This window comes from Herpailurus yagouaroundi, unplaced genomic scaffold (assembly GCF_014898765.1).
Source record: "Herpailurus yagouaroundi ecotype Mexico unplaced genomic scaffold, PumYag 140, whole genome shotgun sequence".
NCBI classification, from domain to species: domain Eukaryota; kingdom Metazoa; phylum Chordata; class Mammalia; order Carnivora; family Felidae; genus Herpailurus; species Herpailurus yagouaroundi.
This window is the reverse complement of record NW_024412395.1, coordinates 93523820-93550643: the sequence shown is the minus strand read 5'-3', so window position 1 is coordinate 93550643 and position 26824 is coordinate 93523820. Positions and strand designations below refer to the sequence as shown.

The following is a 26824-nucleotide window of genomic DNA, read 5'->3' as shown; positions in this document are numbered from 1 at the left end:
AGCATGCGCAGATACTTTGCGTCCTGCCTTGGTGAGGCGCTTGGGGACCTGGAGCTGCTCAGGTCTTTAGAATTAGGTAAAGATGAATCGCTGCTCTCAAAGATTCGCTTCCCTTTGCCGTTATTGAGAGTAATCCCTGCAGCAGTTAGTGTCAGAGTTCTGGAGTTCGAGTTCTTTGGGTAGGAGTATGAATCCAGAAAATCACCTAGCTTCTCTAAAAGCCTGTTGTGGGCGTTTTTGGTTTTGGTTTTGTTTTGTTTTGTTTTTCAAAAAGGGGCTAATGAAAGAGTAAACAGATGCGATGACTTTGGAACCAACTACTGAAGGAAGATTTCCAGGCAATCAGGAGTGGGATTGACTCCTTTCTTTGCAGAGGAAATGGGACGTGCACAGGCCAGGAAGCAGGACATAGCACTCGCTAAGGATTTCCCAATAGTCTGAAGTGTTGCCGGCTTGGAAGGGAGGAGGTGAGGTTTAATTCCAAAAGCAAATCCAGGGAGGTGTTCTAGATCTGGGGGCTATCAGTCACAGTGCCTGACATGCTCACTGCCCCTTTCAAAAGAAAGTGCCCAGCTTGCTTTAGCCTTGCACAGAAACAGCGATCTTCTATACCGAATGACCAACTAGCTGAGAGGTGATTGCACGAAGGGTCCGGCAATCTGCACAGTAGCTGCAAACTTATGTCCAAACCGGGGAATCAAATCCAACCAGATTCTCTCCCTCTTGCAGATGGGCCTGGGATAAGCAGAAACTGAAGCTGAAAAGATAAGGATACCATGAGGAAGGAGGGGCCTGGAGGGAGACAGTGTTGTCCACTGGTGCCAGTGGAGTCAGACATTTTCAGAGCATGCTCATAGAACTGGGGAGGCTCTTCATGATGAGAACAAAGGCAAAAAAGATGTAAGTAAAATTAAATTTCCTTACAACTTGCAGGCCATTAACAAATACTTGAGACAGGCAGAGGATGACATTCCTCAAGGAACTCACAACTGCCTTAATGTCAATGCTGTGATAGAGGCAAAAAGCAACTGTAGCTTGACAATAGCCAGACCTCTAAGATCCTGTAAGTCATCTTTAATATATGAAAATCCATTTTAGAATCTTCCTTTGTCTTCACCCACCTACCCCCCAACTTAAAAGTATATAACCAGTTGCTCCTCACCATCCCAAGCTTTTTCTGCCCACACGTCTGGTCCTTGTGTTTTAATAAAAACGTTTTTTAATGAAAACAATAAAAACATTTTTTAATTAAAAAAATGTTGATCATGTGTTCACAGCCCATGTCACATCACTTCAAGCTTTTGGTTCAAACCCAAGGGGTTCTTTTAAAACTCAAATATTTAAAAAATTTTTTCTATGTAACAAGTAGATAGAATTACTGGAAATTCACTATGGTGAAGGAAATTTGTAACCTTCATGTTGATGAGAGAAAAACTCTCGAAAGGCCTGATAGACAAAGAAAGCCATTCTAGGTTTCTTACTAAGTCAGCATGACTGTACGTAACCTGATTTATGGGCTGCCACATGTACATCATACATCTGCTTTGTGGATGACGGAACCCATCTTGTCCTTGAGTTATCGATCAATACTCGTACTCCCTGCATCCCTTTGCGTTTAAGCTGGTGATTCGTGCCTTACAGTACATAACCCTGTAAAAACTTCATTCTCCAAAGAGCATGAATCTCTGTAAAAACTTCATTCTCCAAAGAGCATGTCATCACTTGGGCTTGAATAAAAGTCTCTTACTTTTAGAGATTCTAAAAGGTTTGTTCATTTTGTGTCAACAATGTCTGTGCTTTTGTCTTGCATGTCGTTTCTAGTTCTTCTCTTTTCTCTTCCTCTTCCTCCCTCTTCCCCACTCTCTCACACCCACACATTCTCCAGTACAGGTTCCTTTCCTGGGAGGAATAAGAGATTCTAGTACTTCTGCTTGTTTGCATCTTAAAAGGGGGGGGGGGGGGGGGGAATTATGTCATCCACGAAGCTGTTGCAACGGATGGCCATCAAGGGCACAAGGAAACTTTTAGGTCATCTAAACTTTTTAAAAGTTAGCATCTTGTTATATTGAAAATCCTGGAGGGGTGCCTGGGTGGCTCAGTCAGTTAAGCATGAAACTCTTGGTTTCGGCTCAGGTCATGATCTCATGTTGAGTCTGAGCCCTGCCTCAGGCTCTGTGCTAACAGCGCAGAGCCTATGTGGGATTCTTTCTCTCCCTCACTTTCTGCCCCTCCACTACTCATTCTCTCTCTCTCTCTCTCTCTCTCTCTCTCTCTCTCTCAAAATGAATAAATAAATTTAAAAAAAAAATGAAAATCCTGGGGCGCCTGGGTGGCGCAGTCGGTTAAGCGTCCGACTTCAGCCAGGTCACGATCTCACGGTCCGTGAGTTCGAGCCCCGCGTCAGGCTCTGGGCTGATGGCTCAGAGCCTGGAGCCTGTTTCCGATTCTGTGTCTCCTTCTCTCTCTGCCCCTCCCCCGTTCATGCTCTGTCTCTCTCTGTCCCAAAAATAAATAAACGTTAAAAAAAAAAAAATGAAAATCCTGCAGAATAAGGGTTTTATGCCCCCTTGGACTTGAACTGACATGAAAGTATTGCTTAATGTCAATAGACAAGATGGTTTAGAAATAGCAATATCATCATGCTGGATTAATTATAGTTTACCCAGCTCAGTGTATTATGGCTGCAAAGCAGTTGGAAAGCATAGTCTTCCTTCCTGATATTCACCATGAAGATTGAATAACTATGAGCTAACAGAATGTTCCTGTATGGTATTTATTCTCTAGGTATTTGCTGACAGCAAAGATGAGATCGCTTTAGATCTGTTTAAGTTTTCCTGCCTCTAGTCTAGGCTTTTACAAACCTTGTTAGAGCCCTTTTTGAATGATTTCAGTTTATAAGCCCATTTCTTTCACTAGGTTGTGAGCCTAACTAGGATGAAGGCCATGTCCTCTTCATCTAAGAATCCCTTGAACCTCACCTTCACCCCATCTTCCTCCATGCCACCATGGCCACTATACCCTAGTCCTAATCATGATTGTGTTTGGCCTTGGCCATTGGTTTCCCTCATCCCAGAAAAATGTGACAAGTGTGGTTGCAACTTCCTAATGGAGGCTTAGGTAAATCCCCTTAAATTAGTGGAAAGATTCAAGATATAAGGATCCATATGAAGATGGTTATACATATATAGGACAGCTACCACACTCATCCGTTTTCTGCAGGCTGAAGCACTCAAAGCCATTTTAGAGACATTCAAAGGCTATGTGAACAAATGTTAATTAGATTTTATTTTTATTTTCTTTGTCTTCATTTCAATTTTTTACATTTCTGCAAAAGCACTGGAGAGCACCAAGTTTATTTTCAAAAATGCTGGACAAAGTTTTGTTTCGTTTCGTGTGAAGCTAAGTTTTTGTCGTTGTTTTCAAAAGGGGTTCTTCTGAAGGTGGCATTCGCCATACATTAGGCAAATGTCCCGGGCCTTCCATGAGAGGGCACTACTGACTCATCTGGTTTGATTCACGGCAGGTCTTTCCACAGTTTCTTCCTGAGACATGAACAAGAAATGGGCACCAGCTGTTCTTGTGAGGATCCAAACCTCCAAAATCTGCTTGACCTCTTGGGATTCAATTCTTTGAAATTAGAAAGACACCCTCAAGAATAAATTTAAAAGGAAAAAAAAAAGTTTGGGGCACCCGGGTGGCTCAGTTGGTCCAACTGAGCGTCCAACTCTTGATTTTGGCTCAGGTCATTATCTCAAGGTTCGTGGGTCCAAGCCCCCAGTGTTTGGGCTCTGTGCTGACAATGCAGAGCCTGCTTGGGATTCTCTCTCTCTCCCTCTGGCTCTGCCCCTCCCATGCACTCCCTCTCTCTCTCCCTCTCTCTCCCTCTCTCTCCCTCTCTCTCAAAATAAATAAATAACCTTAAAAAAAGGAAAAAAGGTTCAGATTCTATCAAACTGCATTCATCTGGCTTACACCCCCTAGTGGCCAGGAAGACACAAGCTTCACAGTGGAAAGCCACTGTTCCTTAAACTCCAGAAAGGTCTGAGTGAGTGAGGCTGTAAGTGAGGTCTTGCCAAAAGACAAAAAGCTAACTCTGTCTTCTACATGCTTAGGGCTACTGATCCCTGTTGGGGGAAGTTTTCAATCCCTCCCTACACAATCGTTAATATGTAGATTAGATTAAATATCACTGCCCAGTCCTGCCTTCACTACCAGGAAAAAAGTTATGCTACCAATTGCATTCAACTGTTCACTCTTCCTTCCTAAAAACCCTGAAACCACATGACATTACAGACTAATTGCAAAGTACATGAGCTGCTAATATCTATTTATAGCATATACATAGTATATATAGCTAGTATCTATGTATAAATTCTCTGTGTAACATTCAGGCCTAAATAAATAAATAAATAAATAAATAAATAAATAAATAAATAAAACTATATTAGCACGTTGGGATCTGGATATATTTAAGTAATTACTGTGAGGCAGAGATTCTTTCATGCCTGCCAAAATAGCCATGTTTCTTTTTTTGCTTAAATTAGCAGAACCCAAAAATTTAGCCTAGAATATAGCTGCCCAACCAAAAGACATTTCCCAGTCTCTTGCGCTTGTGAGGTCATGTGACTAAGGTCTGGCCAATAAGATCCAAGAACTGTTGAGTGACACTTCTGGGAAGTCTCCTTAAACAGGGAAGGTAGGCACTTTGCCCTTTCCTCTGCCCTGCCAGAAAGGTGGGTGTGATGGCCGGAGCTGGAGTCAGCACAGAGGTGTTGAAGACAAAGACAAAGAGGGCTACCTCCTACTAATGGTAGGGGAATAAAGCCTGGGATTTGGATGACTTCATCAGGTCCCCTGATGGTCTGCCTCCAGACTTCTGCACAAGAAATAAAGAACCTTCCATCTTATTTGAACTACGGATATTTTAGGGTTTTAATCATATGCCACTAAATCAAAATCTAAGTGATACACACAGATCTTTACTACACTATCCCTGCTACACTGTGGTAGCCCTGCTTCCTGTTTCTCTCCATCCTACTTCTTTTTGGTGAACTTGGTCTCCCTGGCGCCTCCCTTTTCACCCTGTCACCTTTAGTCACATACTCCCCTGGGTTCCAGGCACCAGTATCTTCAAGCTCCTGAACTTACACACAACTAAGCTTCCTGTCCCAGATAAATGGTCATTTTAGAGCAAGGAATGAGAAGAATTCACCCATGGCTGGATTGCTTTGGCATAAATTGCTTTTCTGTTCCCTGCTCTCCTGGAACCATCAAGATGGTAGGACAGAAGAGTGTGGGCTAGGATTTTCCAGAACTGAGAGGGGTAGGGGGCTAATGTAAAGAACAAATCTTCTGGAATTGGAAGATGATATATAGGCTATTGGGACCACAGAAGGAAATAAGTTCTTGGAAGTTTAGACAGTGGAAGTTTCTACTTCCTGGGTGGAGTCCTTGTTGGAGAGAGTGCCTGAGATATTGTCAGATTCAAGCAACTCTACGATGCTGTAGGGAGAACAGTCCTCCAGGCCCAGCTTGCTGCAGAGCCAGCCACAGAAGCCTTTCTCCATGTCCCGGGCAGCTTGCCACCATGCTCCCCAGGACCATGAGAGCTGGACCACAGCAGCATAGAGGCCCAGGGAAGAGGCCATGGCCATGATGAGCACTGGATAGAAGAGAATGAGGCAGGGGCAACATGAGATCTTGTGCCAGAAGGTCCTCTCCTCGTTGTACACGAGGAAGATGTTGTACCAGGTGATCGTGCCATAGTAGAACGAGACAACAAAAGAGAGGATAAAGACTACAGGCAGGCAGACCAGTGTCCAAAGGACCACATGGGGCCCACGGTCAACTCCCATTTGGCAGGCCTTTCTGTCTTCAGGTGTTACTTCTCTTGATGACCCTTTTGGCTTCGTCAATTCTTGCAGCTCCTTCTCCGTCAATGTGACGTGGATGTCCACCATCTGGCCCTTTTTCTTCCCTCGAGTAATGGTCCCGGTTAGTGTGACATAGCGGCTGTCCAAAGGCATGTTCCACATACCTGCAGGGCATTAAGGAGGTGAAGCCAAGGTCAGAAGAGTGGGCATTTCATCACAGTGTCATCCCCTGAGCTGGGGGCTGGGTACAAGAGTTCCTGTTTTCATAGCACCTGGCACAGTCCTAGAGTCAGTGATTCAGTGATGGACTGAGTGGACCTCCCTCAGGAAGGTGACCGCTGGTCTTATTACTCCCCCAGTCAACTCTCCCTCCACACGGGTGGGCCCTGAGAAAACGGCGAAGCAGGAGAGTGTTGTCTCCCCACTTCCCTGGGCCTCAATCTTGGCACAGTCTCTGTGATGTGAAGAGGTGTGAGGGACTTTGCCACAGACACTGCTTTAGAATGATCTTATTTCTAGTGTATAAGTGCTGTGAAAATACTGCTTGGGAGCGTCTACTAGCGTGTGTGAAGATGGCACCGTGTGTGTATAGACTGATGGGCACCCTGCTTCCCTTCCCTTCTCAGCCCTGTCTCTGTGCTTCCATGAGAAAAGGCTTCCTCACATGCCTGGGGTCATCTCAGCCCTCATACCCAAGCTCTGTACACACACACACACACACACACACCACACATACACCACCCGTATCACAAATGCCCCCCCTCCACATGCACACACCCACATACCACCACCACCATTAAACGGCCATCCTTCGGCCATCCGTCCTGGAGTGAGGCTGGAGATACTGAAACAGGGAAGTCTGTGGTCCTTCAAATGTGAAAGTAGTCTCTGAGTGGAGGTGGGGGAGAGTATGGGCAGGACTTCTCGCTCCCTGACTGCAAGAGGGACCTAATGGACCCGCCTAAAGAGCAGGTCCTGGGAGAATGGCCGGGACTCTGACTATTCAGATAGAAGAGTTGTACTGCTCCCCCAGAACCTAAGGATTTCACAATCTCCCGCATCTCAGTAAATGACACCACCACCTACTTCTCTGTGGAATCATTGCTGATTCTTCCCCGTCTCTCGCTACCTGCCTCTGATCCGTTAACAAGTTCCACATTGCCTCTCTTCCCTAGCTGTCTCTCCCGCTATCACCTGTCCTGGCCTCTATGTTAGTGCTGTTGTGGCTGCAGTGATACGACAGTCTCTCATCAGCTTCCACTCTTACCCTTTATAATCCACTCTTTATAGAGAAGCCAGAGTGGTTGTTTAGAAATATAAATGGGATGGTGTCTCTCCTTTGCTTAAAAGCCCTCCACTGACTTCCCCTTACACTTTTAACCAACCCCCAACTCTTTACTATGATTGCAAGGCCCGGCATAATCCTCTTAAACACCTCTGCCCATCCTCCCACAGTTCCCTATACTCCCTACACAGAAATAGCTCCATTCTCTGAATAGGCCAGTGGTGCTCCCATCGTAGGGTCTTTGCCCCTGCCGCTCCCCCTCCTCTACAAGCTCTGCCCAAGACCATTTCATAGCTAGCTCCTTAATATCAGCTCAAATGTCACTTTTCAGAGGCCCTTGCACAGCCATGCAATCTCTCCCCCCATGCCCTCCACCATCACCATGGTTGATTGTCTTTGCAACTCATATCACTCTCTGAAATTACCTTTTATTTACTGACTTGTTCACTGTCTGTCTTCTCTTGACTAGGAGGTAAACTGCATGAGAGCAGGGACATTGCTTGCCTTGTCCACTGTGGGCCTATGTCTTAGAGACTAGAGCATCTACACAAATAGATATACCTCATCTGTCTACTGCTGTGTGGTGATGCTTAATCCAGACAGTCCACAGCTTCATTAGCAGCAACAGACATTCTTATACATGCATCCTTATGCCTATGGGCGTAAGTTTCATGGGGTAGATACTAAGAATTTCTAGACGATAAGATATGCATATTTGGAATTTAATAAATACTGATAAACTTCCCTACAAAGTGGGTAAAGCAGATTCCATTTCTCCTTGAGGTATATGAGAGTATATCCATTTTCTCAGATTGATGTTATCATATTTTACCCAACTTTTGGCCAACTTATGTGTAAAGGGATATCATAACTTCTTGCTGTTATAATTTGCATTTTCCCGATTCTTGTAAAAGTCAACTATCAGCTTCTTTATCTTACGTGTATTAAATAATTAGCATAATCTCCTTGTGTTACTAATTTCTGTGTATAAGTCAGTCTCTTCTATTACACTAGGAGTTCAGAAAGGACAGAGGTCTCCATATCACTGAGAAGAGAACATATCACTGAGAAGAGTAAATGTTTAATAAATACTGTCCCTTTGTTGAATGAAGACTGCAACATTGTGAGAAGAACTGTATCAACAAGAAGAAATAGGTCATTGAGGGAATCCCTGTCTATCTTCTGGAGAATCCTCATTCCTTCCTGTGGCTTTAAGTAAGTGGCCCCAGAGACTTACCATCATCTGCAGGATAGTCTAGGAAATCATCCCCCTCCTCTTCTTTAGGTCGGTCTCCACCTTCTGATTCCCCAGGCTCCTCATCCAGTTTCTCATTTTCTGACCGGTAGATAATGATAGATTCTGGGCGGGACTCTTTCCTCTTCTTTTTCCGGCGACCCATTGTGGATTCCCCATCCAGGGCGAGGGCAGCGGCCATGGCCTTCCTCAGAGAGCCCTGGTGGGGGCTTGGGAGCTGTCCCTGGACTTCTACTGGTGCCAGCTCTTCCATCCCAGTCCTCACGTCTCGCTATTCCTTGTGAAGAGTCTGACTTGCTTGAGCAAACTCACGACCCACACATCACAGAGCTTCTTCCTGGATGGGGCTATGCAAAGATGTTCCACCAATAAGTTCCACATAAAATAGGAAAGCAAAGCCATCAACAGGAAGCAAGTAGGGTGAGATGGAAAGGGGTCTGGGAAATGATTCTCAACTTGGCAGAAGCCTTCTCCTCCCTTTGCATCTCATAACACTGTATTTTGGGAGTGCTGCGGAAATACTCTCACAAAATTGGATTCCTGTGAATAAAATTGTATGTGTGTTGCAATAATACATTGTCATTTACACAACCTTGTAATGTCATGCAAAACTCCTGAGTTTAGCCAGATGCTGAGTAAAAGGAAGTTGGGTGAGGAAGCCCTATAGATAAATGGGAGTTAAAAACTATTGTCACTCCCACCAAACATGGCGATTTGGATGGCGGGGACCAGTACTTCAGGCTTCTGGCTGCCGAGACCTGCATTACAACTACACTCAAGTGGATGAAAGCAACTTTCAGTAAGCTCCCCAAAGATGGCACAACATCACCAACCATGTCTACCATGGTGTTATTCTATGAAGGGCACCCATCTCCTGGCTTCTTGTTGGCCCAAGATCCCAGAAAATTCCCGATATTTGTCCTATCACATTCTGGGAGACCAGTAGAGAGGATGTATACTTTTCCGCTTTTAAGATTCTCTCTCCTCTTTCTGTCCTCCAGGTAAAGAGAGGTAGGGACAGAGGAAAGTCTGTATAACATCTTTTAAAGAAGACACTGATTGGCCTGTGTTTTGGGTACACTGAACCATTAAGGGGGGAGAGAAATGTTTTCAGTGCTGCTACTAAAGAGGGGGAAACTAGCAAATTCCCAGCTAGTCATATTGAGGCAGCTAGGTGCTCATATGCTTTTTAAAACAACAACAACAAAAACAGAAACTCAAAAATATGTCATTATGAACAGTTTCAAACATATGTAAATGGAGAACCTTTTTATTCTAGAAAGAGGCAAACCTGTACAAAAGTGAGAACAATTTTAATGAAATTTCATTGTCCCTTTCACCCAGTTTCAACAGTAATCAAAATATTCATAGCCAATTTATTTAAAAGCAAATCTCAGACACCATTTTATCTAACTATTTCAGTATGTATCTCTTACATACAAGGACTCTTTTTTTAAAAAAAAGATGACCACAGGGGTGCCTGGGTGGCTCAGTCGGTTGAGTGTCTGACTCTTGATTTCAGCTCAGGTCATGATCCCAGGCTCATGGGATCAAGCCCCGAGTCAGGTTCTGCACTGAGCCTGGAGCCTGCTTAATGTTCTGTCTCTGCTTCTCCTGCGCTTGCATGCATGCATGCTTTCTCTCTCTCTTAAAAAAAAAAAAAAAAGCCACAATATCATCATCACACCTCATTTCTTAAAAAGAGCTTCTTTGTAGAGTTTATTTATTTTGAGAGAGAGAGCACACACAGGGGAAAGGGCAGAGAGACAGGAGAGAAAGAATCCCAAGCAGGCTCTGCACTGACAGCCCAGAGCTTCATCCCAGATTCATGAACCTGTGGGATCATGACCGGAGCCAAAATCAAGAGTTTAGATGCTTAACCAGCTGAGCCACCGAGGCACCCCATCACACCTCATTTTTTAAAAACGATTCTTGAGGCAGCGGGGTAGCTCAGTCGATTGAGCATCCAACTCTTGATTCCCGCTCAGGTCATGATCTCACAGTTAGTGGGATTGAGCCCTGCATTAGACTCTGTGCTGACAGCGTGGAGCCTGCTTAGGATTCTTTCTCCCTCTCTCACTGTCCCTCCCCCCACTCTAAATAAATAAATAAATAAATAAATAAATAAATAAATAAATAAAAAATAAAAACAATTCTTTAATGTCATCAAATATCGAGTCACTTAAAATTTCTCTGTTTAACAATTTAAAGTCTATTTTCTAGAATTGGGATCCAAATAAGGTCTATGCAATGCACACAGATCCTATAATTGTTTGTCTATAGCAATGCTGTCCATTAGACTTTCTGCATTGCACTAGAAATGATACTCATAAACTGGGGAATTGCTTTTTTTTTTTTTAATTGAATTCTCACCAATTTAAAAATAGCCGCATGTGGCTACTGACTACTCTATTGGACAGTGCAGGTCTATATGCTCACCCTCCAATTTTTTCCTTTCCCATTTCCTTGTTAAAGAAGGCGGGTCATTTATCCTGCAGATTGCCATGACGTAGATTTTGCTAATCTCATTCCTGTAGGGTGTTCCTCTGAACCATGTATTTCCTCTAAATTGGTAGCTAGATAGGCTTGATCAGATTCATGTTAGAATGTTTCTGGCTGGTTGTTTTGGCCAGACAGTGTTATAGAGGGCATTTTGTACTACCATGTGAAGGCACTTAATGGTAATTTGGCCATTTCTTGTGAAATTGGTACCCATTGATGATCACTGTCTAGACCCATCAATTCATCAGGAGTTACAAAATAGTGGTATTCCATTTATCTTATTTCTTCTTCCTTTACTAACCAGAACACTCATATGCACTTTCATTTTTTTAACGTTTATTTATTTATTTTTTTTTAATTTTTTTTTTTCAACGTTTATTTACTTTTGGGACAGAGAGAGACAGAGCATGAACGGGGGAGGGGCAGAGAAAGAGGGAGACACAGAATCGGAAACAGGCTCCAGGCTCTGAGCCATCAGCCCAGAGCCCGACGCGGGGCTCGAACTCACGGACCGCGAGATCGCGACCTGGCTGAAGTCGGACGCTTAACCGACTGCGCCACCCAGGCGCCCCTTAACGTTTATTTTTGAGAGAGAAAGAGGGAGACAGAGTGTGAACAGGGAGGGGCAGAGAGAGAGAGGAAGACACAGAATACAAGGCAGGCTCCAGGCTCTGAGCTGTCAGCCCAGAGCCTGATGTGGGGCTCGAATTCACAGACCACAAGATCATGACCTGAGCCAAAGCCAGAAGCTTAACCGGCTGAGCAATCCAGGTCCCCCCCAAAATTTTTAAGTTTATTTATTTATTTTTGAGAGAAAGAGCAGGGGAGGAGCAGAAAGAGGAGAGAGAATCCCAAGGAAGCTCTGAACCAACAGCACAGAGCCTAATGTGGGGCTTGAACTCACCAACTGTGAGATCATGACCTGAGCCTAAATCAAGAGTCAGATGTTTAACCAACTGAGCCACCCAGGTGCCCCCTTCACATGTACTTTTAACAAACCCAGTTTTAAACTGGGTAGAGGAGGCAAACAGCCTTGTTGTTATCCAATATTATTGGTAATTATACTGGGAAAATATCTGACTACAACAACAACTTCTATTAATATGAAAAATTTCTAAACTATTTACCAAATAAATACCTGTTTATACTTGGTAAAAACTATTTAGCAAATTCCCCGGTTCACAAACAACTCCTTGAGAATTGTTAGATTCTACTCATAACCCTGCCACCCCAGGATCCTGGACACTGGCCACTCTCTATGACTCCAGGTTGACAGTTTGCTGTTATTTTTGTTCTCAATTTCCTTCAGTGGTCTCTGAGTTTTTCCTCTCTTTCAATCCCACATGCACACTCCTTGGTTTCTCTTTATGCTCAGTAACAAGGCTTCTCCTCTCATTTGTGTTAAATGGTCCTAATGTTTAGTGGGCTGGCTCTGCCAGGGGGGCAAAAATAACAGACCAAAAAATCTAACTAGGCTCTAAGCGCTACTCAAGTTGAAGCAAAGCTCCTGTATTAAAATTATGCATCTTTGATATTATCATGTGACAAGGCTGACTCTATATCACATTTCTTCAAATGCCAAAACACACATTTTTTTTCCTCATCTTAATGTTTCTAAAATTTGGATGCATCTTAAGACCAATGGAACGACTTTTCCCCCTGAAAGGCTGAACTACCTTCCCAGCAAGTAGCTCTGGCTTACTGCCCTCTCGCCCAGGTCCTCCTTTGTCCTCCAGTTGTTAATTTTCTTCTCAGTCTCTCCACTGGATTGCAGGTACTTAGTCCTAATCACCTTGCAGGTATCTGGAACACATTGCCCAGGGACTGGGACAAAGAAGGTGCTAAGTGACAGAACTGAAGATGCCCACAGGTGTAAGTGGAACGTTATGGGAAGTCCTCCTCACAGCCTGATGTTGCCTGGGGAAGGGGAGGCTGTTTAAACAGAAAGAGCTTCATTATCTTCACAATCTTACACATGCAAGTGGCCAGACTGAAAGACATCTTAGATTACACACCTAAAAACAGAGAGATCCAGGACACAAAGGCTTCCTGAAATAAACATATCTAGAAGACAAAGAACACAATCACTAGAATATTGACATTACCTTAAGGAGTATTTATGTTTGCCTTAATGGTATCAAGAAGCTCAAACAGTGCTCTCCTACCAAAGTAGCCCCAGTGCAGAAGAGAGTAGACATCCAGCCAGAAAGGACTGGAAGGTTAGGCTGTAGCTTTCCCTAAGGCCAGAGGTTTGTTATTAAAAATGTTTGTGGGGGCGCCTGGGTGGCTCAGTTGGTTAAGCGTCCCACTTCAGCCCAGGTCATGATCTCACGGTTCGTGAGTTCGAGCCCCGCGTCGGGCTCTGTGCTGACAGTTCAGAGCCTGGAGCCTGCTTCGGATTCTGTGTCTCCCTCTCTCTCTGCCCCTCCCTAGCTCGCTCTCTCTCTCTCTCTCTCTCTCTCTCTCTGTCAGAAATAAACTTTGAAAAAAATAAATAAAAAATAAAAATGTTTGTGAATTTTGAATTCTACTTTCTAAGAGTCTGCATTTAATATAAAAATGTTTTCCCTGGTGCAAGTCCTCTAGTAAAACTGATGCTCGGTAAGTCATGCTGATGTGCGAAACAAAGGCAGAAGGAAATGGTAGATAAAATTAAATTTCCTTATAACCTGCAGCCCATAGACAAAGACTCAGTGCAAGCAGAATATAACATTTCTTTCAAGAACTCCTAACTGTCTTAATGTTAACGCTTTGCTAGAGGGAAACACAACCTTAGCCTGACAACAGCCAGGCCTCCAGAATCCTGTGTCTTCTTTTGGCATATGCCCTTGCCTTTGGAAGGCCCACACGTGTAACTTCCCTTGCCTTTATGTCCCCCAACTCCGAAGCGTATAGTCAGTCACTCCTCACAATCCTGGGGCAGCTCTTTCTGCCCGCGGGTCCCGTCCTGGTGCTTTAATAAAACTACCTTTTTACACCGAAGACGTCTCAAGAATTCTTTCTTGGTCATCAGCTTGGAACCCCAACACTTCAAACCCCATCAATATCAAGGTAATTCTAGGATGTGGGTGACCTCTGAGCACAACACTTTATATTTACCCTAACGTACAAATCTCAGAGCTTGAGAGTATAAAAATAAATAAAAGAAACTTCATTTAAAATGGAGTCCAGAAGCCCTGACGGGAGAACTGTCACATAGGTATCACTCAACCTGTGCAACCTGTGCAAACAGCAGAGAGAGAAAATTAAGAATTATCTGGACAACTATCTTCTTTTTTTTTTTTTAATTTTTTTTTTTTTCAACATTTATTTATTTTTGGGACAGAGAGAGACAGAGCATGAACGGGGGAGGGGCAGAGAGAGAGGGAGACACAGAATCGGAAACAGGCTCCAGGCTCCGAGCCATCAGCCCAGAGCCTGATGCGGGGCTCGAACTCACAGACCGCGAGATCGTGACCTGGCTGAAGTCGGACGCTTAACCGACTGCGCCACCCAGGCGCCCCTCTTCTTTTTTTTTTTTAATGTTCATTTATTTTGGAGAGACAGAGAGACACAGAATCCAAAGCAGGTTCCAGGCTCTGAACTGTCAGCACGGAGCCCAATGTGGGGCTCGAACCCACAAACTGGGAGATCATGACCTGAGCTGAAGTCAGCCACTTAACCAACTGAACCACCCTGGCGCCCTAGCTGGACAATTATCTTAAGGCCATTTTTCACTTGGAATTTTATCTCCTGCTTTTATGAAAAGGAAGGCTGATCTTTTTCTGTCCCAGCAACAATTCACTAACCACTGCTTGCAGCCAATGAGAAACTGCCACAGCCTTGAACTCTTGTTCTTCAATGAACTTGTTCAAAACAACCCTCCCCAATTTCCTCCTAAAACCTAGTAAAAGCAGACCTTCCCTTTGTCTCTTGGGACTTGTCTATGGTTCATCATAGCTTGCTTGTCCTGAGTTGCAATTCCTTTGCCATTCCTGCATAAACTCATTCTGCTGGTAAAATAACTAGATATTCTATTTTTAAGGTTGACAGGAGGCTAGTATAATCCAGTGTTTTCCAACTTAGAGCTTCTATTTTCCTCTGTGGTTTCCCAGGCAGCCTGCGAAGGGCCTTCCCTGACCCTTCTACACAGTGGGAGTTTTTAAACTAGGGGTGGAGCCCTCAAGCACATCTCAGGCTGAGGAAAGGTATCTTCTAAGGACCCAAGCTTCCCCAGAGCGGGAAGAAGGTGCTTCACCATTTTGGTTCACTTCTATACCCCTTTCCTCTTCTTTTAAGATGTACTAACATGTTGGGGCGCCTGGGTGGCTCAGTCGGTTGAGTGTCCGACTTCAGCTCAGGTCATGATCTCACGGTCCGTGGGTTCGAGCCCCGTGTCGGGCTGTGGGCTGATGATGGCCCAGAGCCTGGAGCCTGCTTCCGATTCTGTGTCTCCCTCTCTCTCTGACCCTCCCCCGTTCATGTTCTGCCTCTCTCTGTCTCAAAAATAAATAAACGTTAAAAAAAAAATTAAAAAAAAAAAAGATGTACTAACATGTTTAGAGGGAGATAGGAATTCCAAAGACTAGAGGAGAGAAGGCCAACTTGCAAACCCCATTTTTCTTGTTCAACTTGTTCTCTCTCATTGTTGACAGGGTGGCACCTAGGGGGATGTGGTAGGGCAAAATAAATGCATGCTTGGAGCTTGAGAGTACTAAATGGTTCCACCAACTTAGGAAAAGATGACTCTGTAGCTGTGGTAAAAAGTAGCCATCAGAACGAGTTGTAAAGCTGTTCAATTGATCAACAACAACTTCCCTCAGTAGTGATGCTTTGGGAAACCAGCCCGTTAGAGTCAGTATCTCATTTCTAAAAGTCAGTGAGGTTAGTGAATTTGCCCCTGACTGGCCGACTGGGGCTTTCACTGATGGGTGGGCCATGCTTTTTGGGAATATCCAAAAGCATATTCACATAGGCAGTTGTTGATCAAACAGGTTTAAAACTACTTCTGGTGATTACTTGTTATCAAGGTTTTTCCTAAATTTGTGGGAACTTTTTAATTCTATTTGCTTGCTGATCTCATTTGATCAGATGTGTCTCAGAGCAAAGTATACTAGTTATCGATTGTCATTTAACAAATTACCCCAAATTTAGAGATTTAAAAAAACAACCGTGTTATATCCTACACAGTTCTGTGTGTCGGGAATCTGGGAGTGCCTCAGCTGAGTGGTGGGTAGGCTTCTTAGTCTGCTTTCTACCTAAAGAATTTGGGGATCCAAAGGCCTTTTTTTCTTTTGGACAGTTTCTGAACCCTTTAGTATTCTGTCAATTTAATTCTCTTAATAACTTTGTGGCTCTCCCGTGAATAGCTTTTGTGGGTCAGAAATGTGAGAGTGCCTTAGATGGATGGTTCTGTCTCAAGGTCTCTGAAGATGGCAGGGCAGCAGTCATCTGAAGGCTTGGATGGGATTAGAGGATCTGCTTCCAAGATGGCACACTCACGTGGTGCTGACTCAGTTCCTGGGCCTCTCCATGGGCTGTATGAGTCTCCTCACAACTGTGTCTCGTTTCCCCCAGAGTGAGTGATCTGGGAGCAGATTTTCTTCTTGACTACTTTAACTGTACTTTTTTTTTTTAAGTTTATTTATTTTTTCAGCCATCTCTGTACCCAATATGGGGCTCAAACTCACAACCCCAAGACCAAGAGTCACATGCTTTTCTGACTGAGCCAATCAGGCGCCCCTCAACTGTACTCTTGATCCTACCTCTTCCACATCCTTGAGTTTCTCCCTCTCTAATACTTCCAACTTCTCCCCTTCACTGGTTCCGTTTTAACTACAAACAATCCCAGAATTCCCTGCCTAGAAAAACTGGTTTCACTTTGCCACTTATTCTATACGATGTCCTGTTTCTCCCTTTCACAACTAAGCTTCTTCACCAAATAATCTATAGTCACTCGTTACCAGTTTTCCTCCCAATGTCCTGTTCCCTTTACCATCTTTTTCTCCCTACTCCCAAACTCCTTTCCAACACACACACACACACACACACACACACACACACACACACACACAGGTAAGTCATTTGGAGAGATAAGGAACAGGCCAGGAAATGAGCATTTACCAAGCCTTATGTGCCAGGCTGTAAGGTAAGTTTTTTACATGTTACCTCATTTCCACATCTCAACAAGCTCACCATTATATAAAGAAGTGTGATAACTTAAATATAAGCCTTTGCATAACTTCAAAGCCCAGAATTTCCCAACCAAGATTTAGAAGTCAAGTGTTAGCGGTGGTTGCAGTAGACAGCTGATGAGTTTGTATTTCTGTTTTCTTGGTTTGATTTGTGTTTGTTTTTTCACTTTTTGCTATCTCAACCTCATTCCTCTTGCCTTTGGTGATAGAGCCACTCTTTTCTAGGTGGAATACAGCCTTGAAAGTCACCAGTGTGACCGCAGTGATCATTTTACCATCTGATTCTCCTTATTTACAAGTCATTCTTGAACCTTCCCTTACCTCCTTTGACTTTCTTTCTTTCCTTTTTTTTTTTTTTTTTTCCAACGTTTATTCATCTTTGGGACAGAGAGAGACAGAGCATGAACGGGCGAGGGGCAGAGAGAGAGGGAGACACAGAATCGGAAACAGGCTCCAGGCTCTGAGCCATCAGCCCAGAGCCCGACGCGGGGCTCGAACTCACGGACCGTGAGATCGTGACCTGGTTGAAGTCGGACGCTTAACCGACTGCGCCACCCAGGCGCCCCTCCTTCCTTTTTTTAATGTTTATTTATTTTTGAGAGAGAGAGAGTGAGCACAAGTGGGAGACAGGCAGAGAGAGAGAGAGAGCTAGAGGATCTGAAGCAGGCTCTGAGCTCACAACTTTAACTCATGAATCATGACCTGAGCCGAAATCAAGAGTCAGCTGCTTAACCAACCGAGGCGCCCCCTTCCTTTGACTTTCTCCCGTCATTCTCTTGCTACTTCTCATGCCCTCAGTCTGCCTCTACTCCCTTGTCTCCTTGACTGTAATAGCCAGTGCTTTTGAGACTCAATTCTCAACTGACTGCCCTCTATTCTCAACAGCACATTTTCTTCTTCCTGTTGAAATATGCAGCCTTCCTGACTATCGATACCTCTATGTCAAGAATGCCCAAATATAGAATTAATTATATAGAATTAATATATCATCTAGATATTCTCCACTTAAATATCTTGCCATGTCTGGCTGAGCATGTTCAAACCAAACTCATCATTTTTATTTCTAGCAGACTTAACCTCTTAGATTACCAAGAGGACAGGAAAACAGAGAAGGGAAAGGAGAAAGGGATGAAGAAGGAAACCCTACAACATTTACGCTGTTCCTATTCATAAAAGATAACATTTACTGACTGTATAATTTGTTAGGTTCTGTGTTAATTGCTTACATATGCATTTTCCTATTTAATTATATTTTAATATTTTTTGGACAATACTATGTGCCAGATATTATACAATTGTCTCAGGCACAACAATCTTATAAAACAAATACTGTTTTACAAATGAGGACATTTGGACTTAAAATCAGTAAAAACCAGAACTCCTTGGTGTAATCATATTGTTTAATTGTTACAGCAAACCAATCAAGTAGGTACTATTTTTTTTTTAATAGGTATTATTATTATCCCCATTTAGAGGAGTAATTTGCTCAAGGTGACATGGTGATGAGGCTGGGACTTGAACCCAGGTTTGCTAGTTTCAAAGCCCATGCTCTATTCATTGGGCCATGCTGCCTGCCAACATTTACCCAAGATTCTATACTTAAACCCCTAGAGTTGTCTTTGATGAGTCCGTTTCACATCTTAGGGATATATTCCCACGTCTCTAATAGTAATCCGTCTCTAAGTCCTGCCAATCATTCCCAGGAAATCTCTTTGTTCATCTCTCCCTTTGAATCTCTACTCCCCCACCCCATCCCACGCTGGAGCACACTCTCCTACTACTTCCTCCAAGCTGGTTTCTCAGCCTGTCATTCCAGAATTCTTCATCAACCATTTTAAATGGTGATTAACAGAACAAAACATCACTTTTTTTTTTAATTTTTTTTTCAACATTTATTTATTTTTGGGACAGAGAGAGACAGAGCATGAACGGGGGAGGGGCAGAGAGAGAGGGAGACACAGAATCGGAAACAGGCTCCAGGCTCTGAGCCATCAGCCCAGAGCCTGACGCGGGGCTCGAACTCCCGGACCGCGAGATCATGACCTGGCTGAAGTCGGATGCTTAACCGACTGTGCCACCCAGGCGCCCCAAAACATCACTTTTATGTTGTCCAGTAATCATCACTATCTTGCCATTCTGGACTAAAATATATCTAAAGGGTCTGCTTGGTGTTTGAGGTTCTCCAATTCATGCCCCACCTTTGGATTCAGTAGCAATTTTTCCCCTTCCCCACAGCATGACTAGTTGACATATCTACTTATGTTGCTTTTAACACCATCTTCACTTTCCTCCACCCCTTTCGAGCCTGGGGCAAGACAGACTCAATCACTGGTGTCCCCTTCTGTGACTACCCCAGCACACCCATCTCTCCCCACCCCAGTCCTGTTGTTGCAGACCAGTGGGGACAATGGACTAAGTGTTCAAGGGTCAAATGCCTAGGATGGATTGATACTTCCCTAATGTTAGTTTCTAATCCCTTTCTTTTGCCTTCTCCTACTCTGTATTTCAGGAGCCTCTGCTATTGGTACTATGCTCTCTCAGTGCTTAATTATGTAGCATTTCATATCACCTTGTATTGAGTATGAATGACCTCATTAGTTTTCATTCATCTTCCCAGGGAGATTATAAAATTTTAGAAATCAGGAACTGTCTTACGCTTCTTCACCTCCCGTGGTAAGACCCTGTGACTGGACACGTAGTAGACACTATGTCCTTTTGATCTGATAGGACAGAGCAGAAAGGAAAATGCCTATTCAGAAATAGGATATAACTGTTAAGAAAGGAAGGTTTAGTTATCTTCCCCATTTTTGTCCACTTTATTATGTGGTTAATATCATTTTTATTCCATTAATATTTGATCTGAGAAGCAGGTTCTGAACATTTCTCCTTCCTTCTAGATTCCATAAAAGAGAGAGTGAAACACATTTCCCCTGTTTCCAAGGCTTCATAATCAATAGAATTCAGAGGAGAGATAGGCCTTTGCTCTTTTCTCTGGAAGGCAGGCCTTGCATATTCTCCACTTACGGCACAGTCCAATGATTAACAAATATAGTACAGCAGGATATTAACCTCAATCAACCACTAACTCTGGATTCTCAGTCATCCCAAGGGAAAACTAGGTTTTAAAGAGCATGCTTAGACTCGTATGCATAAAATAACTGGTTTTAAGTCACTCTTGATGGGAATTCTCCAGGGCATTCTTAAATTCATCCGTCACTTTTTCCCATCTCTATTGCTACCATTCTTGTCTAAGGGGCCATCCTTTCTCATCTGTGGTTCTAAAAAATGCTTCTTGTCTTCTGGCTCCTACTCCTGCTGTTTTCCAATCAATTGTCCACTCAACAGTAAGAAATATCTTTTGAAAACAAATAAAATCATGCTGTTTTTTGCTTAAAACCTCCAGTGATTTCTCATTGGTAGAAAATAAAATCCAAACTTTTTCTGGTGGCCTAAGGACTTGTGTGATGTGGCCCCTCCCCACCCTGCCATCTTATGCAATATACCACCTCCTTCATACATACCTCCTATACTACAATCACTTTGGCTGCCTATGTATTCCTCAGGAGCACCTGAGGCCTTAAATACTGTGTGCCTCGCCTGGTATCTGCTCCAATCTCGTCCTGTCACATGGCCACCATCATTCTATCTCCCAAGTCTCAGTTCACTTGTCACCTCCTCCAAAGCTTTCCCAACACCAAACCTTCAACTAGGTTCCCATCCTGCTATTCATTATTCTTTCTCACAACAGCCTATTTCATGTACAAGACTTATCAACATCTGTAACTTTTACTTGTTATTTTACTTGTTCATTGTTTATCTCCTCTACTGGACTATAGGGTCTAGGAAATGGTATTGTATAAGTAGGCCATCGAAAGGTGTTCAATAAAAAAATTTTAAGTGACTGGATTAAGGATTTGGGTTGGGAGGGGCAGTCTAAAGTGGTAGCAATTAAAGATTAGCCTGATTTTGTCAAAAACTGAGGCTGAAGAAAAGTTTAATAAAGAGACATTAAACAGTTCCTCTGTGCTTAAGAAGCCCCGTTATGGTACAGTTGATAAGTGGTTCTCCTGTATCCACTTTCTCTTCCAATAATGGAGGTTTCAGCTGGTCGCATTACTTCCCTCCTAAAGATAACATGTCCCAGCATCCCTTGAGGCTAGGTGTGGTTGTAGGACTAGTCTCTGGCCGAAAGATGTGATTAGATGTGATGTGTGCAACTTCCCTGTGTGGCCCTCTCCTTCCTCTTTTCACCTTCTTGAGAGCTGGAATGTGAACTTGATAAGCCATTTTCAGCCACGCAGACAAAAGCAACCCCTTAAGGATGACAGTGGACTGAGATGGAAAGAATCAAAGTTGCTGGGACAGCCATAAACTCTCTTCCTCTGGGTTGTAATATGAGAGAAAAGTATTTTCCGTGTTTTAATCCAGGATTATTTTGGTCTCTTACGGCAGCTATACAAAACTCCTACCTAATATACTAGGATTGTCCAAGAAGTTATTTTATGTCTTAATCTCTTTGCTGTGTTCTAATTTGTTGGCCCTGATGCATAGGCAGATCTGGATACACATTTCAAAGTTAGAGCATAAAATGACATCATACCTGGTAATGGCTGATTTAAGCAGTTTTTATTTTCCCGGGTGGGCCAGAAATTCTAAAGCTTAGCTCAGTCCATTAGGTGTCCAACTCTTGATTTTGGTTCAGGTCATGATCTCATTCAGTTGTGAAATTGAACCCCCCATCAGGCTCTGTGCTGGGCATGGAACCTGCTTATGATTCTCTCTCTCTCTCTCTCTCTCTCTCTCTCTCTCTCTCCCTCTCTCCCTCTCTCTCCCTCTGTCCCTACACCCCCCTCAAAAAAAACAAAAAAAAAACAAAAAAAAAACAACTCAGCCGTCGAGTACAAAGGATGTCACATTGATGTTGGCTCAGCCCCACCAAAAACCCACTAGAAGTCCATATACTATATGCTATTATGGAGTGAATGTTTGTGGCCCTCCAAAACTCATGTGTTGAAATCTTAACCCCCAAAGTGACAGTATGAGGAGGTGGGGGTCTTTGGGGGGTGATTAGGTTATGAGTGTAGAGCCTTCACAAATGAGATTGGTGTCCTTATATAAGAGACCTCAGAGAACTCTCTTGCTCTTTCTACCCTGTGAAGACACAGCAACAAAATGGCCATCTAGGAATCAGGCTCTTACCAGACACTGGATCTGCCAGTACCTTGATCTTGGATTTTCCAGCATCCAGAATTATGAGAAAAATATATTTGTTATTTAAACCACCCAGTATATGGTATTTTTATTATAGCAGCTTGGACAGACTAAGACAGATAGTGTTCTCTGCTTTAGTAAGCTAGCCAACAGTGTCCCCAAAGCAGTTTTATTAAAAGAAAACCAACAGCTCTTAGGCATTCAGTAAAAGCCCAAAGACTCACAACACCACAAAATGAGCATCCCTATCGAGCTATAATGCCTTTGTAGGGCTGAGTCATCACAAAGGACTCTAGTTCTTGCTTCCTGCTGGCCAGTCCCCCTCCAATCACTCAGTCACTAATTGCCCCCAGCCCTGCTCAAAACACACATCTCCAGAGTGGTGTTCCACTGCTGGTTCAAGGACCTCTCACTATTAGGCACAATTTCCTGGAGTCTGCTCACAGTTCTCTGCTCCCAGATGGTCACGGGAGCAAATGTGATCCAGTGCCTTCTCCAAACCCATCCAGATACCCTGCAGAACTTGGGGATTTGGTGGGGGGAGAAACCAGGAAGCTTTGAAGCCTCTGCCCTTATGTGCAATTAATTGCAGGAAGGAAAGTAACTCACATGGATGAATTATGGCTGGAAAAAAGCTAGTAAGTGGCAATGACAACAAGGTTCAACATCTGGCTACAGTAAGGAGTGGTGGGGGCTATGGTAAGCATAAGAGTTCAGGTCTTGTCTGAAACAGGAAGTTATCGTTTCAACCCACCAAGCCCACTATTCAACCAAGTGCTTTCACAGAGAAATGCAGGCCCATTTGGTATGGGTTGTCCGGAATTTCGTGTGAAAGTTCCTGATTTTATTGTCATGATTAGTCCAAATTTAAATAAATTACCACACAAATAACCAAAACAGAACATAAATGGTCTGCTATTCTGCCACCTTTGGTTTATACAGTTTCCAAATCAGGGTGCCCTGTGCCATTGATTTAAGAACAATCAGGAGTTTTATTTGTTTGTTTTGTTTGGTTCGTTGGTTGGTTTTCTTTTATTCCCCACCCCCCAGGAGTTGTTTTATTGTACCCTTCCCATATGGACACATCTCCCTCTTCCAAGGAACCTGAACTGGGGCTGGAAGGGTAGAGCATGATCATTTTCAAGTTAATTTCTACTATTACTGCAGTGAACTGTGCCTTGCTCCAGCCTTACTGCTCTTTCAATTCTTCTCTGATTCCTGTAGCTGTCACCCAAAGGGCCACTTATCACCTGTCTGGAGTCTCCATACTCTGCCAGTAGCATTGTGATTTTACCACCGTGAGATGCAATAGGCCGGCTAGGAAAAAAAAATGTTAACTATTTTACCACTGAAAATTACCACTGGCCCCTGCCAAGAAGACAGCCGCACCAATGTAAAGGTGGAAGGGAATTTAGCTCAGACTGATGACAAGTGATCGGAACAATGAGGCAACAGGACCTGCCAACCTCCCAACTTCTTGCCAGTTGCTGCAAACTGGCTGTGAGTTAGATTATACCTTGTTCCTTCATGGTCCTGGGAGCAGTATTTCTCTTGCCATTGCTCAACCTACCTGTCCTGAAAAGCCTTCACACTGTGGCTGGTTCATCATCCAGAGGCATCTGACTGTCTACAGAGGAAAGAGTTCCTGTTAGTGATGGTAGTGGGTTACTAGGAGCTTGCACATCTTACTGTGAAGAGCTGTAAAACTGGATTTTCACTGTCTAATCTTTTATTTGTTTATTGTCCTACCTCCCATGACACATATACCTCTTCTACCCTTCCATTCCCACTGCCGTCACACATATTTACTAGAATAAAAACTCTACAAAGGCAAGGGGCGCCTGGGTGGCTTAGTCTGTTGAGCATCCAACTCTCGGTTTCAGCTCAGGTCACAATCTCACAACTTGTGAGTTCAAGCCTCGCATCGAGCTCTGTGCTGACAGCTCAGAGCCTGCTTGGGATTCTCTGTCTCCCTCTCTCTCTGCCCCTCCCCCACTCGCACTCTCTCTTGGTCTCTCTCTCTCTCTCAAATGAATACATAAATAAACAGTAAAAAAAAAAAAAAAAAGCTCTCCAAAGGCCAGGACACCTAACTGTACTGTCCCCCGTACCGTATGATTCACACCTAAACAGTACCCAGCATGTGGCAGATACTCAATAAATATTGGCAAAATACTGCTTAAGAAAAAGCTGGTTAAGAATCTTATTTAGGTGAGTTGGTTCAGGCCTGCTCTTTCTTCTAGGTGGGAAGTGACGAGATGCCTCACTGACATTCTTTTAGCACCGAGATTCTCTGAATGCTGAGTCTCACAGGCCTCAGTCAGTAGGAGCCAGCAGCTGCTTTGAGGCAGGAGAAAAGGAAGTTACCAGGCAGATGGGAGGGGTGGGGGGCAGGGGTGGAAAGATGCGTGAGCATCTCAGAAGATGAAGGGAGTCAGTAGTCAGTGCTAATAGGGTATGACAGAGGGGGAGTGTGAAAGGATCATGGCCCTGGAGATGCCTTTTTCCCTAGGACAAAGGGGGCAGTGATGCAGAGCACAGGGTAGCATTCGATTCAGCCAAAGGAATGTCAGTGGAGCCTGGCGTAGATGCCCACAGAGGAGATGGCTCACACAGAAGCCAGAATTAAAATCTGGAAACAAAGAGCCTCCAAGAGGCAGCTGTTTCTGTACTTCCAGGCCTTTGGGGGTTAATCAGACTTTCAAACCCTCAGTGAAGTGAGAGGCAGTGGCAAAGAGCACAGGCCCTTTCATTTTAACAGAGGATCTCTCAAAAGAGACCCCACATCTCTCGTAATCACTGATTCTCTTTGGACTGTAAAAATAGAGCTTTCTGACTGTTCAGACTGCAACTTCCTTGCACCCAAGGAATGGCTCCTTGTCATCCTCAAGAGGCAAAACTGGCTTAAAGCTAGTGCAGTCACCTTCTCACTGGAGGACTGCAGAATCCCTCAATTCCCCGCCCCCAGCCCAACTGCCGTGCAAAGGTGCAGCACAGCTAGGCACACACTGACCCACCTGGGCAGCCACAGCTCTGTGAATCCACAGGTCCAAACCATGTCTCAAACCACATTAAATTATATCTTTGATGAAATTATCTTTAAAAGAAATTTAAGGTGCTCTTTGCTCCCAAGAAAGAAAGCATGGAATTTTCTGGAATAGGAAAGCCCTCAGAATTGACTCACTGTTTCTCTTCCTGTTTAAGAAAAATACTTTGTCACTGGAATCAAATCACTATCTAGCAAATGGGAGGATAAAGAGATTTCTTCCCTTCTTTAATGAGTGTAGATTGGAAGCTGTCATCTGCAAAGACAGACGGGCAAGTATTTCTTAAAGGAGGTCAGAGAAGGGCAGGGGGATGGAGGGCCAGAGAGGAAGTGATATCTGATTCCACTTTCAACAAACCCCATTTCTAATTAGCTTTGTGAATAACCAGCTGATGGGTGGGCCCAACAAAAGAATGATGGCATTTCTTTGCTTTTACAACATCTCAATACCTTGCAGGGGAAAATACAGTACTCTGACTGCAGACTTAGAAATAGCATCTTGCCTGGATTGTGAAGACCACAGCACCACACACATCCCCCAGATTTGCCAAATTCTTAGGCCACGTCTCACTAGGCCAGTCCAGGTATAAGCTCACTCTGGTGGGTTGACAGCATGAAGCTAGACGATACGGAGGAGGATCTGAATAATAATAACTCACCGTTACTGGGTATCAAACCGCCGGTAAGAAATTTCCCCCATCCTCAGGATGCTCGCTTCCCTAAGGAATGAACTGGAGGATAGGATCTCACGCACCTACAGATGCGTTCTTGCAGACAGCACGCAGACTCATCAATTTATGCCCGGCTGAAATGGATTAGATCTCAAACCTGGTAAATGTTGCCTCTTCTGTTCATTGCTGGGCGGGGAAAGGGAGACGAGTTGGAGGTGGGTTCTAGTTTATTTTTTAAAATCATTTAGTATCTTGGTTCTGTGGATTACTGCAACGGCACCCTTCACTCCCTCCCCCCTCCCCCTCCTCGGGGTCTCTTCCAAAGGATCCGGAGGCCAGATTTCTTCCCCCGCGGCTAATCCTGCCTCTTTCCTTCCCAGCAGAGGTCCACAGCCACTGGAGCCAGAGCATCCATGGACGTCGGAGGCAGGCGGGCGCAGCAGGGCTCCCGAGCTGCAGCCTCTCTTTCCCCAGATGCCCTGGAGATTTATTTCATCTTAATTAACCACGAGAGCTATAGCACTGAGGATTGAATTTTTCGAGAGAGCACACGCCCGCTTTTTGTCTGCTTCCCTTCCTCCGGTCCCCACAATGGCATCGAAATAAAAAAAAAAGAAAGAAAGAAAAAGCAACGAACAAGCAGTCTCACCTACACGTGCCGGGGACAAAGTCTGGCGGAGGACCCAGACGGAGTCAGGAAGCCGCCTCCCGGGAGCAGCCATCCGCTGGGAGGCTGGGGACCTGCCTCGGCGTGCGGGTGGGGCCACGGGGCGGGGCCACGGGGCGGGGCCACGGGGCGGGGCCACGG

The 26824-nt window shown here is 44.2% G+C and overlaps 1 protein-coding gene and 1 long non-coding RNA gene across 9 annotated transcripts; one reads left to right on the top strand and one right to left on the bottom strand.

The window, feature by feature from the left end:
• The first annotated feature begins 82 nt into the window (after positions 1–82).
• On the top strand, positions 83–26642 carry LOC121031037 (uncharacterized). Of its 6 annotated transcripts, none has more exons than XR_005790524.1 (4): positions 83–467; positions 730–900; positions 26052–26176; positions 26400–26642. It is a non-coding gene; the product is annotated as an uncharacterized LOC121031037 (long non-coding RNA). The 6 variants fall into 6 exon arrangements; XR_005790523.1 differs by having other exon boundaries at positions 26397–26642; XR_005790521.1 differs by lacking the exon at positions 26052–26176.
• On the bottom strand, positions 3833–26772 carry TMEM169 (transmembrane protein 169). 3 transcript variants are annotated; one of them, XM_040476185.1, is made up of 4 exons: positions 26666–26772; positions 23870–23926; positions 8396–8760; positions 3833–6037 (listed from the first exon to the last, which is right to left on the bottom strand). In XM_040476185.1, the coding sequence occupies exons 3-4, from the start codon at positions 8664–8666 to the stop codon at positions 5415–5417; spliced, it is 894 nt and encodes a 297-aa protein (XP_040332119.1). In that variant the 5' UTR covers positions 8667–8760; positions 23870–23926; positions 26666–26772; the 3' UTR covers positions 3833–5414. The 3 variants fall into 3 exon arrangements, with proteins under 3 accessions (XP_040332119.1, XP_040332121.1, XP_040332120.1); XM_040476187.1 differs by having other exon boundaries at positions 26670–26767; XM_040476186.1 differs by lacking the exon at positions 23870–23926.
• Between the last annotated feature and the right edge of the window lie 52 nt (positions 26773–26824).